This window comes from Dreissena polymorpha, chromosome 1 (genome assembly GCF_020536995.1).
Source record: "Dreissena polymorpha isolate Duluth1 chromosome 1, UMN_Dpol_1.0, whole genome shotgun sequence".
In the NCBI taxonomy this organism is placed as follows: Eukaryota; Metazoa; Mollusca; class Bivalvia; order Myida; family Dreissenidae; genus Dreissena; species Dreissena polymorpha.
In genome coordinates, this window is record NC_068355.1 from 95,747,377 (window position 1) to 95,768,833 (window position 21,457).

General features: G+C 33.4%; 2 protein-coding genes across 2 annotated transcripts in view; one reads left to right on the forward strand and one right to left on the reverse strand.

Annotated features, from left to right (window-relative positions):
- LOC127838640 (metal cation symporter ZIP14-like) overlaps positions 1-4,663 on the forward strand; it is a 24,827-nt gene extending 20,164 nt beyond the window's left edge. Inside the window, exon 9 of the mRNA XM_052366535.1 lies at positions 3,287-4,663. Within this exon, the coding sequence (XP_052222495.1) occupies positions 3,287-3,349 (63 nt within the window). The 3' untranslated portion in view covers positions 3,350-4,663. The remainder of the gene's footprint in view (positions 1-3,286) is intronic.
- A 5,173-nt stretch (positions 4,664-9,836) lies between these two features.
- On the reverse strand, positions 9,837-21,457 carry LOC127841416 (uncharacterized). The gene is made up of 12 exons (XM_052370238.1): positions 21,240-21,457; positions 20,918-21,114; positions 20,697-20,776; positions 20,266-20,366; positions 19,893-19,977; positions 18,641-18,707; positions 14,973-15,018; positions 14,547-14,665; positions 13,440-13,484; positions 13,305-13,327; positions 11,331-11,455; positions 9,837-10,485 (listed from the first exon to the last, which is right to left on the reverse strand). Exons 1-12 carry the CDS (start codon positions 21,267-21,269, stop codon positions 9,928-9,930), a joined length of 1,476 nt encoding a protein of 491 aa, XP_052226198.1. The 5' UTR covers positions 21,270-21,457; the 3' UTR covers positions 9,837-9,927.

Genomic DNA, 21,457 nt, shown 5'->3' on the forward strand with positions numbered 1-21,457 from the left:
TTCAGAGTTATGCAATATGTTCCTTAAAGCAATAGCCACAATTTGAACGCTAGATGTGGTCTGGCAACATAGATTTAACAAGATACAATGTTACCAGACCACATCTATATTTGAGATATGAAATGAGTAAAATACACATAAAATAATTCTTTGGAACGAAAGCACTTGCATTGAACATGAAATTAACTGCAGTTTGTATTTTAGAAGCTAATATTTATTTAATGTTCATGCCATTGAGCATTAAATACTGGGGACTTAAAATGATAACTACATTCGTTTCAAGTTACCGAATTAATATACGTACCAAAATTATGTTTCAGTTAAGCTTTCTTAAATTTAATTTTTGCATAGTTGATAAGTCTACTTGTTGTTTTATTCATTTAGCTTACCGTACTTTATATAGCTTGAATTGCTATTTTTTTCTGAACCTATAGACGGTTTAAACCAATATCGGCACAAATTGTCTTATATCGGGACGCCGGGACAATCACCCAAATCGCGGTCCCGTCGAGATCTGGCATGTATGTTTTAATTCCGTTATCCATATATCAAATCAATAATTATATAATCAGAATTTATTTTCTCAAATGTATACCAATAAATCGTCGTGGTTCTTAATTCCATAAAAACATAAATACGAACATATGCATATATTAATTCTGCTTGAAAACATGTGGTATATCTGTTTCATGAATTTGTGTATGTTTGTTCAGTATCGATGACCTAAATATTCATAATGTATGACTAGAATAGTAATGATATGTTTTGAAATATTCAACTCGTTTTATATGCAACCGAAATGGTATACAACTGGTGAATGTTTGAGTCGAAATGCTTTACAATTAGATACGAATTAATGCAAACAACACGTATAAGTATTTAAGCATTCAGAACTCAGATGTAGAGGCACGACAAAGAAAACAACTCGCAAAAAAAATAATCCAGTATTTTGCAAATTTAATGCAACGTTATGTTACTAGTAACTATGTGTCTATTTCTTTCTGTATGAGCTGCCAATGGATTGGCGTACATGTATCATGCTCTATAATCATACTTTGTGACAACATGCAGGTTTCAGAACCCATCCGATATATCTACAAGACTGTTTAAGAACAATTTCATGTATTCAATTTTAAGAACTAGTTCATTCTTTGTTCTGAAAATCACTTACTTAAATTCTCTTATTATACCCGGGATAAAAAATGTCAGTTCGAATGTGATTGAAAACCACCTGTCTAACTTCTGCGTCAAAATTGGTTGAGTTGACTTCTTGCGTTATCACTTCAATTATCAAGCTGATAATCAATTGTATTGCTAAATCTGTCGCTGAAATAATCTAACAGATTATCCAATCGATCATTTAGACGGTCAACTCTGTTGTCAAATGACATCTCAAAATTGTTGTCAAAACTGACGCTGAAATTGTAATATCTGTTTTCGAACCGATCGCGCTCATAATCACGCTTTTTGCCAAATCTATGTCACGCTCTTTCATTCGCGTTTTCAACTCAATGGTCAATGTAGTCCAGACAATTAGCTATTTGATCCCTTGCTATATCACACATATTTTCAACTCGATCACTGATGTATTCGAGTTAATGATCAAATCTGTTTCGAGCAGATGAGTATCGGCGTGTGTTTTTCATATCTCTGTTAGCAGAGTGGTTCACTGTTGGATTCAAAGCATCCCGTATTCTGTCCGATCGGTCATCGATTATGTTCATCCTGTTGACAAAAGTTGGTCGGAATACCCATCCATTCTATTGCCGCTGGTCACAGATAGCCCATTCTAACGGTTTCGAATAATTCAAAGTCCATCGGGGTACCTCTCAAAAAGAGTGTCTACTGCATCTGATATTCTGCCCGCTGGTTTATAGCTAAATCCACCTGAGTGGCATACATATCCGCAATTCTAAACGCGAATTTACTATGTTGGAGATTATATCCCATATGTTCGTTATTTGATTACTTCGTCAACCAAATATTCTGGTCATATCGTTTGTTGCGCATTCCGTTAATCTATCCGGACTGTTATCAGCTCTATCGACCCTATCAAATCTCCCTCTTCTATCGCTTAAAGTGTCTACTCTGTCTGATAACCTGTCCGAAAATCGGTCCCATGCGTCCGGACATAATCCCTTACGTCTTCTTTGTCGAATCATCGAAATGCAACCGCCCTTGAAAATGAACCTACTGGAACTGATGAAGACAGATACGCTTGTCTATCAGCGTATAATAGTTACAGGCCTTACGGAAATCCCATTGTCATCCCGCCTGTTGCGGACATTCCTGCTGCGAATGATATCAGCCTTGCTGACCAAAATCTGTAGCAGAACTAAAACTAGAACACATTTGTTAAAAGATATTAAATATTATGTTTACTTTAGTTGGTAATGACACCTCAGCATTGTAACGACAATGGACGCATGCACCGGATATTTAATATCTTTTTACAAACATGGCTCACAGCCTTCTTTATTACATAATTGCTCTAATATTCAAATACACCTTATTGTTTGATCTGCATGTATACATTATCATGATTTATCAGTATTTTTCCAATGCGACAAATACTTGCTTTGATTTATTGCTATAATGCATTTACAAAACTTGGAGTCTATCCAGCTGTCAACCAATAGGTAGTCACTAGATCTTTCTGATGTATGTGTGACAATGCGAAAGTGACACATGTGCAAAACAGTAATTCGTTATATGTGTTCTTATGACACGAGATAAGTAACTGCATTTGCATCATCATCACCATTTATTAACCATAATTGACAAAGATGAATTGGAACAGCTTGAATTATTTAATCGTTGCAGATTGGTGTATATTGTTCTTGATCACTGGAAACAGTCCTTTGAGAGTCTATTTTATCAAGATCAGAGTACAAGACAGAACGATGATAATATTAGGGTTGAATCTCCTCAAGGGTTACATGCACAAGAGTTTAATTATAATATATTAATCCTTGAAGTAAAACAAGCTATATAAGAAAACTGGTAGAAATAAAGGCTGTGGCTTAGATAATATGATTTTTTTAGAAATATAAATTGTTTGTGTTTTTTTTTACATAAATTAGTTAATGTTTGTTTTGAGACTGGAAAAGTTCCAACTGATTGGGGAAAAGGGATTATTAACCCAATACCAAAGTCAAATATGTTGGATCCTAGAGACCCTAGGTCACACAGGGTGATAACTCTGGCCCCCACTATGTATATATTATATTGTTCAATTATGAATAACAGAATTTCAACGCGGCTTGAAAATAGTTATATACTCCAGGATGAGCAAAACGGTTTTAGAAAAGGGAGAAGTACGAGTGATCATCTGGCTAGTTTAACATAGTTAAACATCCATTATAGATACCCGTCTGAAGAAACGAAAGCCAACTGTTGCTGCATGTATAGACTTTCAGAATGCGTACAATAAAATTGACCGATCCATTTTGTGAAACCGTATTGCTGAGATGGGGGTAAATAATAAAATGTTTAAAGCTATTATGTCACTTTATTCAAATGTTCAGTCTTGCATTAGAATAAATGGTTTTATATCTGAGGGGTTTACTGTTGAGGTAGGATTGCGTCAGGGCTGTATTTTATCGCCTATACTTTTCAACTGCTTTATCAATTATCTTGCTGTTAATTTAAATGCACTAGGTTTAGGTATAGAAAAGAGTAAACATCTGTGTATATTGATGTATGCTGATGGCATAGTTATTCTTTGTTTTTAAAAGCTAGTCAGCTACATAAAGGGGTTCAAAATTTCAGTGATTGCAACAAGCACAATTTCATTCTTTCCAATTTAAATATTTTTAGAGAAGCTGCAAAAATCCTGCTACCTTATACTAGATAAACGTGCAAAATATATGTTCAATATTTAGTTATTTTATTATTATGTTTTAAATGTTTTAACAATGTAAAAAATAAGAGTTATGGATACTTTACATGTATATTTTATAGGGTGAGCTATGGGCTAACATATTTCAGAGTGTAGATTAAGTTTGCTTAGAGTCAAATATTTAGGTAAGACATAACACATTTATATTATTTGGGCCAAAACCAATAATAAATCAAAATAGTCCATATGTTTAATAATACTGGCTTACCCTGTTGGAAATACATGTATGTGAATCTGTTGATTAATACTCACAAATATTGATAAATACTCACACTATAGTGTAAATATGCACTGTTAATTGGCATTAAGATCAGTGGCATTATCTGATTAAAAGGAACAGTTATATTTTTAATAGAAATAGGAGCTTTATTGTACAATATTGAAATATGATTTTAAAAGGTTATTGTGACATTTATTCAAGATTAAATTATCACCATTAACCAGTTCACTCATATTCTGACCATGGCTGATTAAGGTTCTTTTAGACATTTATTATCTTGCGCGCTAGTGCCACTATATACAAATTTCAGGTTTTTTTTAATGAAAATTTTATGGTATTTTTTAGATAAGGTTAAGGGTGGTAATCTAACTTTTATAACTTTTATAATGTAAAAATGATAGTTTTCTGAAGTAAAATGTCACTAATAATTCATAAATTAAATGATCAATGTTATGATAATGCTTTTAATTTGCATTGAACATTGTGAAAATTGTATTATATTGGAAGAGACTTTAATAAAGAATAAATTTATCAAAGCATAAGGCTTCATCGTTATTGCAAACAAAATTGAATTGTGAATTATTGCACTTAAATATATACGTCAATTGTTTCCAAACGACTGTTTTTCACATCTATGTTAAAAGGGACCTTTTCACAGATTTTGGCATTTATTGAAGTTTGTCATTATATGCTTTATATCGAAAAATGTAAACATTGGATATTCAAAGCTCCACAAAATGAAAAGCAAAAATACAATTAAAGAAAGAAAAAAAGTAACACCAACAAGGCTCAAACCACTAACCACTTGAGTAAAAGTCTATCGTTTAGACCACTCGGACATCCGTGCTCAAACAATCATTAATGTATTGATATTTTATATAAGCAATCCTCGTAGTAAAACAAAATATAACGACAACAACATAAATCTCCAAAGTATTCAATAGTATCGCCTTGCAACGCTTTATAATTTTAAGGTTTTTAAATCGTCAAAAGATGCATATAATGGATATTTTAGAACATGGTAAATGTTCAGTATTACTGTTTACTCACAAATATAACTACAACGAAAATTTGCGATTCTGATTTTTTTTATTTTGTCAATTTACCAAAGCGTGAAAAGGCCCCTTTCAGAAATTTTGAAGTTTAACATTAAATATACGTTTCACATATGATGGACAAGCAAACGCAAGGTAGTGTTTACTTTCCTAATTGACTTTATTTATACTAAGTATGGGCGAATCGCATAATTTATAGGTTTATGGAAGGGACTGCCAACGGATTATTCTGGTTGTATCGAGCATGTTGAACTACATGTATTTCAACAATTTCGCCTAATCATCTGCTCAAACACTCTTTTCATTTCTTTGTTTGTCGGTAAAATGGCGGCGATATTGAAAGCTGTACCTGCTTTGCTGATCAGTTAGTTTGATTGACAGCTGGCGAGAGGGCTTTTTCTAATGAAAATAATAAAAAAAACACGGTTTTCTACAACCGTTAAGGCGAGACTCCGCCGGAAGCAGCTGCCAAGGTGCCTCTAGTAGACTGGAAAGTCTCGTCGAAGTGCCACTATATTTTAAATTTTTATTTATTAAACAAAAGCTGTGCTCAAACGCGCTCACATATTGTGGTTTCTTCATATGTTTGTAAAAGTCCGAAAAATATATCCGTATAGGAACTTGAATATCAAATACTAAATTGAAATGAATTGCAATACATATGTATAGTATCCAAAACTCCATAAACGATGATTCATATGAAGTACTCTTTGTTTCATTTCACTTTACTTTTTAAGTAAGAGAATGCAAGCTCCTTATTCGATTTAAATAAGGAATAAGGAAGCAGTTAAAACTAAAGAACAGGTGTATCATTAAATAAAACAAGTCGAAATGCACTGCAATAATTATGTTTGATACCAAAGCTATAAATCAAAATGAATTTCGTTGATTTATTAATCTCTTTAGCGCATTTTTATTTAGTCGTTAATTTCGCGAACGCCAGTTCTTTATTCGATTTGAATAAGGAACCAGCTCATTATGTTTTGCAATTAAAATGTTTAATATCAAACGAAAACATAATGTTTTTCATAGATATATAATACCTTTTTTATTTCAATTTAAAATTTAATGAAGAAATTGGAAGTTTCTTAATCAAACTGAAAACGGAACCGGTGTATTATTTAATAAAACAAAGTAGAAATGTTTTTCAATAAATATTTGTGAAACCAGCATTTTCAAAAATTATATATCTGCTTTGGTCTATTTGGTGTATTTAAATTATTATTAATTAGGAACATGACAATCCCTTATTCAATTTGCTCAGGCAGACACAGTTTACATAAAATGCCTTATTATAACGCGACAACTTTAAAGACGAGAAATGATGAAATATAGCATGCCCACAATACGCATCAATAGTGGACGGTTTTACGTAAAGTCGTCATGATCATGTGATTTACTACTTGATTTCGGATTATTTGTATGAAGTATCATGTGAATGAACGAAATTGAGATATTGTACAAAAAATAATAAACGAGTATCTATTTTGAAGTTATACATTTTTGGTTTAATTTGAACATTTGTAAGTGATATATTTACAACGTCGATGGTGTTTGCCTGCGTTTGTGCTTTGCAGCATTAAAAATGTTGAACCAACCTTCAATATACGGATTTTAAGAGTCTGTTTAGTCAGGGAAAAGTTTATGTCTGGTTAAGACGTCGAACGTCAAACTTCTACGATACTGTTAAACATTGAACAAGGCGATTCTGTCAGCAAGTTGACAAAATATACGTGTTAAATATGCTGTTTCGTTTCTTTATTATTGGATTTCATTATAAAGATTATACATTTTTTACATTCATTAAGGTGCCTGCACTTAATTTACATATATAGACTTACTTAAACAATAACATGATCATATGCATGCCATGTGCAATTAATGTATACATTTTAATCATTTACACGTTTAGATTAAATTGAAGAATCAATCAACACAACCATCTATAATTAATATTTGAAATGAAAATACTAGTGTCACCAATAATACTAGTGTCACCATTACAGTGATATTATGCGCATCTAACAGTCTATGCTATGTTTATAGGTGTCTTTCACAAATGTTGTTTATTTTTGGTGTTTTCACTGCATATACACTTATATTTGTTAATGCAGCATCAAAATAATAACAAAATATCACGGAATAAGAAAAAGAATGCATTTGAATATCAACCGTACTTTTGATAACTAATCATGCATGTACGATGTGAATCTAAATTTAGTTTTAGTGCAGATTCGTTCATACGACACCTGAACACTAACTTAGATCCTAGTAAAAAGACAGTTCTGCTCGGCTTAGAGGACTGTACAGTCATGTAAAATATCGAATACAATATATATTTTTTTTATAAACAACTGGTAGGAAGATGAGTTGCAGATAATTGGTCAGTGACCACATTTTAACTAACTATTTTGACCGGTTGATTCTTTTCAGCTCAATTCAACAGTGAAAAATGCGCATAATATCACTTTAATATTAATGTCACCAATAATACAAGCGTCACCCATAATACTTATGTCACATATAATACCATTGTCACCAACGCACATAAGAACTCCAAAAATCATTGCTGGTATTGACGTTGTTTCTAGAATTATCACGATCATCGCTTTCATCAGAGTCTTCAACAGCCCCTCGTAAACTTTCAACAGTATAGCGCATGCGTTCAACCCTAGGCTGTCTATAATCATTGTCCCGCGAATCATCGTCATCTCTCGCATTGCCCCAACTGTTTCTGTTCACAACGCGTCTATCGTCATCAAATACATCGTCTCTACTGTCATCATCTCGTTCATTTTCGCGGCTGTCTTCAAACTCGGATCGGTGTTGCCGGGTATTTGACGCCGCCTGTGATCGTGTTATCACATTAGAGAGTTGACGCAGCAATAATGCTCGAGCTAAAACCGAGTTCCAAATACCCGATCCACTGCTGCCACGGTTTACCGCGCGTTGTCGCGATGGTAACCCTTGGATTTGTGCTAAAAATACAAACATCAACAGTTATAAATGCAAAGAAAAAAACCGACTTGGTGTGTCACACGTCTTGCAAATAATTACATGTTTGTTAATACACATGACCTGTTTTATATTATTTCAAGTCTTATTTCTGTTAAAGGTAAGACTTACCTGCAAGCACGGTGAATGTCACACAGATCAAAGCCCGAGCAACGCTATTCATTGTGCAGTTTTAAATGCTGTTACCAAAGGCACTTGTAGAGTCTGTGAGTTTTATCTTAGTATAACAGATTTCTTGAACCAACTCTCTTCTTATTAAGACGGCTTTCGATGGTAACGAATCAGGTAAGGTGATCATAATGTGTGTGTATATCCTTAACGCATTCGGAATGAAGTATTTGATCGATTTAGGCCATTATCATCGACATTTTAATTGATTGGTTATGAGTAATCACGAGGACATCGTCGTATAAGTAATGATCTTTATGAATACATTACATTGGTGATTCATCGCAGAGACAATAGTTTATCTTATTCAACTATGACGAAACACCTGCTAGAATCAGATACAACCTGCATAATAGTGTTACTAAATATATATAAAAAATATGTTCACCCGAGCTATGCACATGCTTATATCCTAGCAACTTGTTTATTAAATCTATAGATTATCTAATTGAGTTGTGCAATAGCGTGATACACATCTGACATACAGTATTTTCGAGCCGATATGCATGTATACGTTTGTAATTCATCTGCGTAGATGACACGTATGTTGTAAACTGTTTGACGCAGTTTACACTGAACAGATTTGTTTTCATATTACGAATATACACTGCAATATTGCTGTTTATATTGTTGATGTATGTTTCTCAATACTACCATATGGTAAAGACAACAGGTGATAAAAAAGGTATTGGGATATAATGTTGATTCCTTTGAACTAATTAGTTGGCATCGTGTGTTTACCCTTTCGTCCGGTAATAAGATAAAATGTAATGAGCCGTTTTAAAAATAGGTTAGATGCATATGCATTTTAAGTATTTTTTTATCGAATGACGATTAAAAAGGTAAATGATTCAATGGAAATGAAAATTTAGTCATCGTTTGCTTTATATTAGCTGCCACTGAGAACATATGCTAGTTTAGTTTACATGAATCATGTTCAGTACATAGAAACCCATATCCTTGATGAATAGGACAGTTTGGTAACACATTGCCTATAATAAGAATTATGTCAATCATCCACTGACGTTAAGAGTTAAAACCACCTCGTTGATATGAAAACATAAATATTCGAACGAGTAAGACAATTACAGTAGGACCTCAAATGCTTAATTAATTCATGTATCATACACATAGTCAAGGCAAATATACATATCTAGGCCCCGTAGTCAACAAACAATTACATAAAACGATTATATTTCAAGTATGTTAAGCACTAAATCGAAAAAATCGCCTTAATCGCATTCTTAAAATTCTGCTTTATGGTGACCAATTATCAATATTTATAAACGATCCTTCTTAAAAGGATTCAATTACGAAAATTGTTGTTTCAGTATTACTGTAATCGGAGAGTAAGTAATAATTGTTCAAGGTGCGTAAACGATGTGTTTGAAATATGGCCCCAGTTTTTTCTCCTTTGAATCGCTTACATAAATCTTAATCCGCCTTGTTTACAAATAACAACAACACACGGGATACAAACTATTACACAATCATAATATGTACGTAACAAAATATTATTAAAGCACACACTATAAACATTTTGAAACTGGTGTTACCGGCGTTTGGGATTAAACAATGTTAGTCATAGGTTTGGTAGGTTTTCGCCCTTTTCGTCGAATAGGTTTGCTATTAATGTCTCCTTCCGATTCCATTTTACACGCCGCCAACTCGTCACGAAGACTCTTTAACAAGGTGTCAGTCTTTTCTTCAGGTTTGATATCATTTAAAATATCCACTACGTCCTTGTCGCCCAGGTTTCGGTCCGGTCTTCGATGTTTTCTCATCTCAATTGTGGTCTCTGTCTTATCCGACTCTGCCCGCTTGGCGGAAGAAGTCTTTATCGTCTTTGACAATGATGTTGAACTCTGCGGCAGACGAGCGTCTTCGCGCAGGCTGGATACAGAGAACTGGCGTTCCCCGACGTAGTTGTTAGTCATTTGTATTGGTCGTTCAGAGCTGCCACGTTCACTTTTTATGCGTAGCCGAATAGGTTTCCCAGGATCGTTGGTGTATTTTGAGGTATTATCTAATACAGTAGAGCTTTTTGTTTTAATAAATGTTAGATTACTAACAGGTCTTTTGTTCTGCTTCATTTTCGACCCTCCTTGCTTCGTTACCACGGGTGCCTGTCAATGTACAAGGCCTATTTGATTTCCATCTTATAACAGTAAAAAAAATAAAGCGCGCAATAAGTGCAATCAACCGAAAGTATAATTTACCATGTACGTTAATTTAAATGAGAATTTTAAGAAGTAATGGAATCTGTGCAATTAGGCGACATACCAGTGGTCGTGAACCTACAGAATATGCAATGAACAATCCCATTTTAAGGGAACTTAAAGAAACACAATAGGCATGTATGTTTAAGGCGTACTGAGATAGTGTTTGTTTTTATTTGTTATCATGACTGTGAAAAAAAACACAGTTCAATAAAAATAGCGACTGTCTCAAATTGATTAATAATTCCGATATCAGCTCTTAATTTGATAAAGTTGCTTTAACAAAAAATACAGACATCGGTATTGACTTTCACATAATAAGTGAATATTGTAATTCTTTCTTGCGAATTTAAATAAATGTTTTTCTACCAGAGTTTGATTAACGTAAACTTTATATCTGATATAAGTGCACTCAATACAAATATAATCAGTGACATATTGTCTTCAAATCACTTAGCAGGTGTGTATAAATTAGTAATCGTGTAGGGTTCTATCAGATAGCTGTTTGCTGAAGACGTGCACGCGCAGCGGTGTGGGTACACTATAGTACACGCTCATGCTTCAAGTATCGGTCCGAATCTGTCTTTGAGATTTGGCAGCGATATATACTTCATGAAAAATACTTCAAACGCAAGTATACCGTCCCGGACGAGCCTGTTCAGCCTGCACAAGCTGATCAAGGACGACATTTTACGCACGAACGATATGCTTTGGCTTTCTTACGACATTGGATGCACGTTAACAGTAGTTACCGCTATGTTTGGCATTGAGATGAGAGCCACCTGGTCTGCGGCTCGGTAGGGACTCCAGATCTGCAGGTACTCGCTATATGAGCTCGCATAAGCTGGGTTGATGTAACCGGGGTCACCAGACGGGTCTGTTGGGTAACACGACCGGTAAGAAATATAGCACTACCAAAATTAACGAAAAAATCAATATTTCCAGCGCTTCTCACAAGAAGGAATATGTATGGTATATTTATATAAATAAATTACAAGGATAATCAGCAGATAAAGACCTAACAGTTACACAAATTATTTGATTCGCATCATACAGAGGGGTAATCACGTCACAAACTTGATGGGGGGGGGGACGTCCATGCCTGGGCAGGTATTTTTCGCCGTTTTATACCATTTATCACTTGTATTAATTGTTACATGCCGCTCATTTTCCAGCCATGTCGGCAAGAAAGTGATTTGCGTTTATATTGAATTAATATTCACTCTATATCTCGATATTACTCGCTGCAAACATTTCTTAGCGGGATGATATAAAAAACAGCTCCACTTAGACACTTTGCAGCGAGTCAAGTCGATATATAAAGCGAATTTTAGTTCGAAATAAACGCTTACCATTTTGTTTACTGAAAAAGCTGGAAGATGAGCGTCATATTAACATTAAACGAAAGTTAAAAGGAAAACATGTACAAACAGCGAGAAATACCTGTCTCGGAATGCATATCGCAACCTTGGCTATCACGTGATTACCCCGTCTGTAATTGAACAATAATTTACAGCCGTTATAGACGCCTCTTCACAGACGCTACATGAAATCATTTATATTAAATTTTCCATATTGTAAGGCAAAATGGGCTTTCAATGGCCACTGTACAAATACACTTCAACACCGTTATTTCGAAGTCGTCGGGACCGTTAAAAAAACATCGCATTAACGATAATTCGAAATAAACATTTGACAGACGACTTCTTTGATTCTGTAATAATTCTGTGGAATTCGCATTGTTCGGTTGCACGCTACTATTAATAATTGTTTACTTTTTTGTCATATTGCAATAGATTTCTACTTGTAACAAACGAAGGAATAAAACGATTCTTGTTCTTCTTTTTATGCTTTCTCTAAGTACAGAACATATTAAATATAATGAATATGCACTAATTATCAGAACATATAAAATACAACGAATAGCACAAATTACCAGACCATATAAAATATAACGAATAGCACAAATTGTCATACATGACGTAAATACAGATGAATACATTTTCGGAAATGGATTAACATTTTTTGTAAATAAGACGCGATGTCTCTCTGAACAGCATTAAACTGGACGCGTGTAACATATTTCTTATATTTGTCAAGGAGATGGAAGAACTCACTTCCGCCCGTGTTTAACTCGCAGAAGGTAGAGTTTATATAAGATGAATTTACTTGGACAACATTTACTAAGACATAACTTGACACGTTTATTTGTTACTAAAGAATGCAAAGTACATAAATAGTAATTATCGGCTTTTGACGACATTATAAAATTAACACGATACGCGCAGACGACAAAGGTGTAATTATCAGCTTTAGACGCACCACGCCCAGACGACAAAGGTGTGAAATTATGCTCAGCGTTTTGCAGCTTTGACTTCGGATTAAAGATTGATGATTAGGTGCGAATTATAGTGTTGGGACCGACAGAATCACTTCGAATTAACGATTTTTCCGGTTTAACGAAGTTCGGATTAACAATGAAATTTTACATTAAAAAAGAAGAACCAAAATCGGGACCGGAAAAATACTTCGAAATAACGGTGACTTCGGATTATCGGTGTTCGAAATAACGGTGTTGAAGTGTACTTGGATTTTTTTTAAATTATTTAATGCATGCTCTTATGAAATACTTACATAAAGCTACACGGTAAATTAAATTGCATGTATCTACGCCAAAACTTAATACCATTTACATCCCTCAAGTCGTTAATCAATGTAGTACTTACCGTCTGGTCTTGAGGCAACCAACCTAGAACAAAAAGTGTAATATCGATTTAATCAAACCTTTTTAGTTCGATTTAAGTGTTGCAAGCAATTAACCAATGCAAAGTCATCGCGTAAATCATCATAATTGTACTAACGTGTCAATATCTCTTTCCTTTTCCGTATCTTTCACCTGTGCATGTCTGAAATAGTAAAGGTAGAACAGATATATCAAGCTAACTTATGTTGCATACATATTATTGCTACTACTGATGTTACTGTTGGTTTTGCTTCCTTTGATGGTGTTACGTGCTCTTTTACGGTTGTCTACTACAGATCAATTAGATACAAAATGTCATATAAGATGATGACGTGTTGCAAAATGTCTCGCTGTGGGAAGAGTAAGTATGATAAAGCTACGCTCAGCCCGTTATTAATCATGCAACATAACATACATAAATTCACTGAGTCGTAAAACCGTTTCCCGCTTAAGGTAACATACATATTTCATATAAGAGGTCAAGTCGAAAGACATAATGCTCACTTATATCAGTAATAGTGTTAGACGTTTTTTGAAACTATACTTCATCAAACAAAATAACAAACACGAATACAAACAATACAAAAGCAAATCAGTTTATATTTTAAGTTTATAGAAGAAATGAAACTCAAGACACTTGATCGGGGAACAATGTTTGTCACAATCATTTTACCATCTGTTATGTACAACAAGTAACCAATTGCCTAACAAAACCTGATACTATTTGAAGCAACCACTTTTAAACAAAACTGAATTTGGGTTCATCGCCTTTAAAAGTTAAACGGAGAGAAAATTAATGATGGTTTAAACTGGTTGAATTTATAACACTACAATAGTAAGTATGCGCATAATAACGACTTAATAGAAATGATTTGTAAGTTAAGTGAATGTTTCTATTCGTATCATATTGATACTGAAACCATATAGTTGACATTTAATAACGAGTTCAATGTGATGTAATGTAATGTAAATTATTCGATAAAATATTATACACAACATGACTGATCAATTATAACAACTTCAAAGCGCGTTGTGCAGGAGAAATTTATATGGACATTAATGACAAACTTAAAATAAAACATAATAATTGTCGTTTTTAACAAGATGCGTTTATCTTATGCAAAATATGTCAATGAACGTTTGTAGAAAGTGATTAATTACGAACCTCATACTATTTATGCAAATCATACAAAAAAGGTACATCGTGCAAACAGATATGACTCACTGCCTATCATTCTCGTTAAATGATGACCGAGGTGTGATCAGGGCGAATGCCTCGTCTAGTAGCTTGTGCATTCGGTGTCGAGCCTCGTGAAGGTTGTCTCCTTCCGGTGCGTCTTTCCTCTTATAAATATGTGCGCATGCCATGAATAGTTCATAACGATTCATCAATACAAGGGACAACTTTTTTACAATTGAATCAACATTATTACCTTATTGTTTGTATGAAACATGGAACTGCATAAAAATCTTAAAGAAGTGTTTGTATACTTATCACGTTCGGTAAACCAATGTTTGAGAACATAAACTGTTAAACTTTTATTAAATAAAAAACGTACTTGATATTTATTTATTGCCAGTTTATGTAAAGTGCACTGCTTTGATTGATATGTTTGACTTATTATCAACAATTATGGTAAAATCTAGTCACCTGCGTGTTTAATAACGATGGCGATTCGTTTTTACTGCCTGATCCACTGAAATTGAAATAACCTTTATTTGCCAAACCAAATACAATACACATCGTTGAATGCACTTTTTTAATATCTAAAAAAGTTTACATATGCAACATGCCACAAAATGAATCACACTGTGTCTTTATCAAGAATTAGAATTCAGTTGTGTTTATGTTGGTTTAACTAATAAAAAAGACATGATATTTGCCTAATATATTCAAAATTTAAATCCTCAATTGCTAAAATATTTTGACAACACACATGACGGACATAATTTTTATATTTCCTGGCGACTTTTGACAGTAACGCCATGGTATTTCATTTTTGGCATGGTTCACGCACAATGATCTCTCTTTAATAGCATTATTTGTTGGAATGTCTTCGATCCGAAACATGTTCTCGGAGCTCGATGAGCTGATGATTATTACGGAACGATTCTAACGATGAGTCAACTAATTAAAGACAGTAGTATGAGACAAACATCAGTTGTCATTACATTATTACTGAAACAGGAATATGTATACTTATGAACATTCAAATATATATATATATATATATATATATATATATATATATATATATATATATATATATATATATATATACATTATAATTGTCAAACAGTACAGCACTTGCATAAATGATTTTTAAGAATACAAAAACGCATACTTAATCCCATTTTTATATGATCAACCAGTACCATGCTTCCAAATAAGTCTTAACATGAAATATGTATATCGTCAATTACATGAGAAAATCAAAGATGTCTCATACTACTGTCTTTGTCGACCTTCTTTTGTAAGTGTTTATGCTGTCGTCTGTAACTATAATTGAAACCATTGTTGAATAATGTTGAACCACAGAACGAACACCGCTCTTCTCTTCTTCAAACAAACATGAGGGCTGGATGAAACTTGCTTCAGTTCCGTCACATGCTTCTCCACTATGAATGTAAATTGTCACTGGTACCGATAATTTCCTGGTTAGATGGTATGTTTCAACGTGTGTGGATTTTAACACGCTCCGATGTAGAGCCATGGTATCTCCACTTGACTGCTGTATATATTTATATGTGTTTCCATCGTGATTTAAAATGATTTTCTGTGATACTTACAATCCGTCATTGTTTGATCTGTTCATTTTTCAATGTAAGAAACTTTGCTCTCCTGACCTTGCTCGCTACCCTTCACCGGGAATATCTTCAGTTAAATATATTGTTTGCACGTAACCGTTAAAGGGACACGTACACGTGAAATGGTCGATTACTAACAATTATAGATCAATATTGTTTTGCGTATGTGATAGGTCTAATCCGTACATGTAATATCTAACATGAAATACTTAATGAATTTAAGATTGTATAAGTCTTGGAAATGTAAGTACCTTTGAGTCTAGATTTATTGAAACCTAACTTACTACACATGTGAATAACGTGTTTGCTAAGACAAAGAGATGAGTGGTTCGATAAACGTGAAAATAATTTATGTATTTGGTTTAATTCTCAGTAAATACTCATCTTTTACATTATTTAGAACATACTATATTTAATGTACAATGTTTTAGAATATTTGGCTAAATATTACTTAATAGTAAATAATTAATTATGGTATTATAATTTGGTAATATGAAGTAAAAAAACTACAACTTTATTTTAACAATACATAATATGGTGATGCAAATGTGATACAAGTATGGTTTTCTTTTATATGTGTACCCCCTTTAAGTCATTTTTTAATCGGTTTTTGGTATGATGCGGGAAGAGGGCATACACTTCCCCGTATTTATCCCCCGAAAGCTACAGAAAGCCCCGATCTCACGATTTACTCCTTGATGTTTCCCATGTCAGGCGCTGCACTCATAAAAAATGCATAGACAGGTAATTTAAGACCGACCAAGGAGACGACTGTATATTGCGAAACCAGCCAGTTTTATGAAGCACATATCCCATCACTCGTTTCCTAAATATGTTGGCTCGCATTAGTTGTGTTCGATTATTTTAAGAGTTTGTAAACAAACTATGCGGACGAAAATTAAAATGAACAGAAAATATTTAGTTTTATGTCACTGAATAAAAAATTCAGAAGAGTATGTAGTTATTAAAAGAACACATGCAAGAAAGCCATATTTTATGGACAGGCAGACAAATTCAAACTTTCCTATAATATATATGGTAGAGGTTTAATCAGTTACGAGATTCTCGGACCCGTGACCTTTCGGTCGTCACTACGGAAATATCTCGGACCTTTAATACGCTTAACGCATTTAAACAAGGTGTGATTCAAAATACATTGGACAAAAACTCCATCCTGATAAACGACGGTAGATTGACCCATTTATTTACCATAAGAAACCTCAATATGGCTTATTTACGGACACAATATATCTGGAAAATATACCAGAGAACCATTATGACTCATAAACACTCACGTAGTTCACCAATTATTGAAGGCTTGACCTAGGTATTGACCTCAATAGAACCAGATTCATAAATTGCCTTTGTATGGACAAGATAAACATTCTCCCGAGGTCCTTCAAGACTTTGCCATAAATGTATCTCTTTTAAGATGAGCTTGTTTTAATGAACATGATCCAGATTCAAACACAGCATAGGTATTGACATTCAAATACAGCATAGGTGTTGCAAAAATGAAAAATAAAGATAGAATTGTTAATGTGGGCTCTAGAGTTGTTACACTTCAACCTTTTATTTTTTTGACCTGGTGAGCTAGTTATTTTGACCCAGATTGAGCACTTTGTGCTCAGATTAGCTATAAAAACAATATGTGTGCAAAATATTATTTGTACAGAATTAATGTTATATTGTATTCTTGTAACACCAATCAATTTAAGAATTATGTATAACAAACCTTTTTTCGTTTAACGGTACGACCTTTACCAAGTTCAATTTGATTTCATGGCTCGATCTTAACCCTTATATACCAGCATCCAATATGGAAGATACATGGCACGATGCTACATATTTCGCTATAGAACGAAATCACGAGTTTAATATAAATAAACATGCTAAGTAAGTTTATAAATATAATTTTACCATGTATTGACCATCATCAAAAGGACAAAAGGACGCGAGCTCAAAAGGCTTTTGTACGTTTTAAACGACAAGTGACCTGTGAATTGTGATTTATATTTTTAAAATGCTTATTCAGGCTAAATAAAATCGTACTTTTAATATTTGAATGAACACAACCTTATCAATTAGTAAAGGTGTTTATAATTATCTTCAGGTCTAATGTGTTTTTTTTCGAAAATTTATTCATATTTAATTTTATTTTTACAATTCATTCTATTATAATGTAAAGTTTAATCACCCATGGCATCCAATAGCTTACTGCACTCCCAAATATTTGAAAATCTGAGACATACTATTTGGCATTTAATTCATGCCGCCCATAATAACGTTAATATATATAGATCAACAGTGATCTTAGCTACGACTACACATGTTCTGCAATTGATATATCTACATGAATGTTCAACAAGATTGTGTGTTTATTTCCACCATAAATCTCAATATTTCCATTTCAGACTTCTTGAAACGAAGTTGTTTGCAACAATTAGGAAATGCACGATAACAAATCATCTCGCAACAATTGATCGGCAACTTTGTGAAAATAAAACATACCTGCCAATCTTCGGATTGCTTAATGGTGTACTTGACATTCCTAGTATGGACGGTGTGCTTTCTGTCCCTTGAAAATGAATTTGGCAATACAAATAATTAGTTACTTCCCTTGCATTAGAAGAAAACTCATATTTAAACGTACATATGACGCAAAAACGAAATACTTAAATACATTGTTCGTGCGATATGAGTGATATACTAAATGCGCAACTAGTGTGATCGTATAAAGAACGGTAACTCCAATCTGGGAAAGAGAACATTATTTCGGGGTAATGCCATCAACTGTTTTTTATAAGAAGTAAGAACTACTTTACAAAGAAAATATTTCAAGGTATTGCCAAAAATATTGCAATGTAATGTTTTTTTTCTTAAATTTTCATGATAGGCACTTTTAAGACACATCCTTACTGTTTTCTCATTCATGTTTGCTGTACATCGTCCTTTGGTTTTTGAATCAACATTCCCGCGTAATGATGGGAGTCAATAATTATTGTTCGTGGTTTTAAATTTAATGTGTTCTTACTGAAACTTGTTATTCTTATAGACATAACAACTTTGATTGTCTTGGTTTGAGTGATCTTAGCCCGAGAAAAAAATGTGAACGTACTGTCGAAGATGTACGATGGTAGAATGTTCAGAAAGTAAATGCGCATATGCATAACAGGTTTCCTTCTCTTTTTGTTTAAAAATGTCAAAGTAATTGAGTGGGAAAATATGGAAAACATAATATTGGATAAGTGAGCGCTTGGAACAGAAGAGGATTTTTTAACATGACGTTTTTACCAAGATGTCCTCCTGTATTATTGACTGGGTTAAGCACAATACCGTAAATGATTTGTAATTATCTTGAAAAAATGAACCGTAAGAATATATCAGCAATTATAATTGATACATACCAATAATGCATTTAATATTTATAATATTTTCAAATTCAGAATTGAGTTGTGGTGATTTATTTGTAACTGTATTTTTCACATTTATTGCCGGAATTTTTAACTTCTTTTTGATGATTACTTTGACGAACAGTGACATGCCATTTATCAAAAGTACATTTTAAATAATTTAAAATTAAAACAATATAGGCTCAAGTCAAACAAGTGAGAAATATATAAGGAATTATTTCCTCAATAATTTTATTTATTGTATGACTTTCTATAATATAACAGTTTATGCAGCTCTTTAAATCCAAAATATTTATCAGTTCCGAAGAGGTGTTGTTTCTTAGTTATTGTTACCACTGAAATACTCTTACCGTTTGTATCTGAATATTTCTTCCTATTCCTTCGTTTGTTCTTGTCCTTTTCTGTCTTTAAGTGGTCTTTAATTTCTTCGGCATCCTTGACGATGAAAACAGAAATAACTAAGTACTAGTATCAGTCTAATTCGAATTTTATGATACGTGATACCAGATTTATATTTAAAAATTTTAACAAAACTTTCACAAAATGAAATAAAAACATGTCTTTAATAACATTTCTCATGGGAATTCTTAAATACATTGTATAATCATATGACTTAACTAAAAATATTATGTATAAAAATAAAAATCACGATGGAAATCTGCAAAATGTCTATAGACATTTTATAGTTATTAACAACAACACCGTTCGATTTTTTATCTTTACCTTTGAAAAACTGGATTGGAAGAGACCATTGATGTTATTGTTGATACTATTCGATGTATCTGAGTGGCTGCTTGAAGCCATTTCTATCGTTTCAGTGGGATCTACAGAGAACAGCAGATGGTAAGTATTTTATATGTAGTTCAAACATATCTAATGAGTGTTTGTTTCTGTGTACATAGTCCTGGCCTATAACTAAAAATGAGGAAATTCATACAGATTAATAATCTGTTTTAATTGATATTAACTACGAGTTGATTTTGTTTAAACATATTTGTTGTTGTTTTGATAACTTGAAAACGATTTGATTTGTAGTTAACCAATATTTTGATGTGTTAGGTCTAAAACAAAATACATTTTAATCTTACTCTAAAAATTGAATCATCAATAATTTAAAATTAAAATAAAACCTGATTGGGAAATCAAATATTTACCAATTGCGTTCTTGCTGTTTCGTCTCTTATTACGTCCTGGCAGTGCTAACTTGCTCGGCGATTTAGAAGGTGTCAAAGCGCTGTAAAATATTGGCACACCTGTCATATGTAGGTACACATTAACAAAAACAAAACTAACGTCACATGCATATAAATATCCACTTAGAAAGTAAGTAAAAATTTGATTTGAAATCCTAATCGACTCGTATTAATATCCGTACCTTTCCGGTGACTTTCGCTTTGACTTGGATGTTGCCTGAACAAGTTTTTCCTCCTCGATTTCCTGTTGATTCGATATTTTCTTAGGTATTTCTTCCTCGTACGAGCGACCTTTCTTCAAACTGAACGTGCTTCTCTGATGAGCCATCGGCCTTTTGGACGGACTTGGAGGTAATGGTCTGCTGCCGTATGCTTCATTCTAGACAATTAGTTATAAGGTTCATTTTGCAAATGATGGCATAACAGATTGGGCATTTCATTAAACGTACTCATGTCAAACTCAAATAACGAATTATGTCTTATCTTAACACTGAAAAAGAATACCTTATTTGTCGTTTCCTGTTCGATTGACATCAGTTCAGGTTCCACATCATCATCAGCCACATGTTTTCGTGCGCAACACTTGCAGTAGACGCATATGGCAATACAAACAATCAACAATACCGCACCCGCTCCACCTGCAATTGCGCCTATCAGCCAGACCTGTATACCGTCATTACTAGGAGTACTTGGCGTAACGGTCGGAATATACGCTGTTAAAT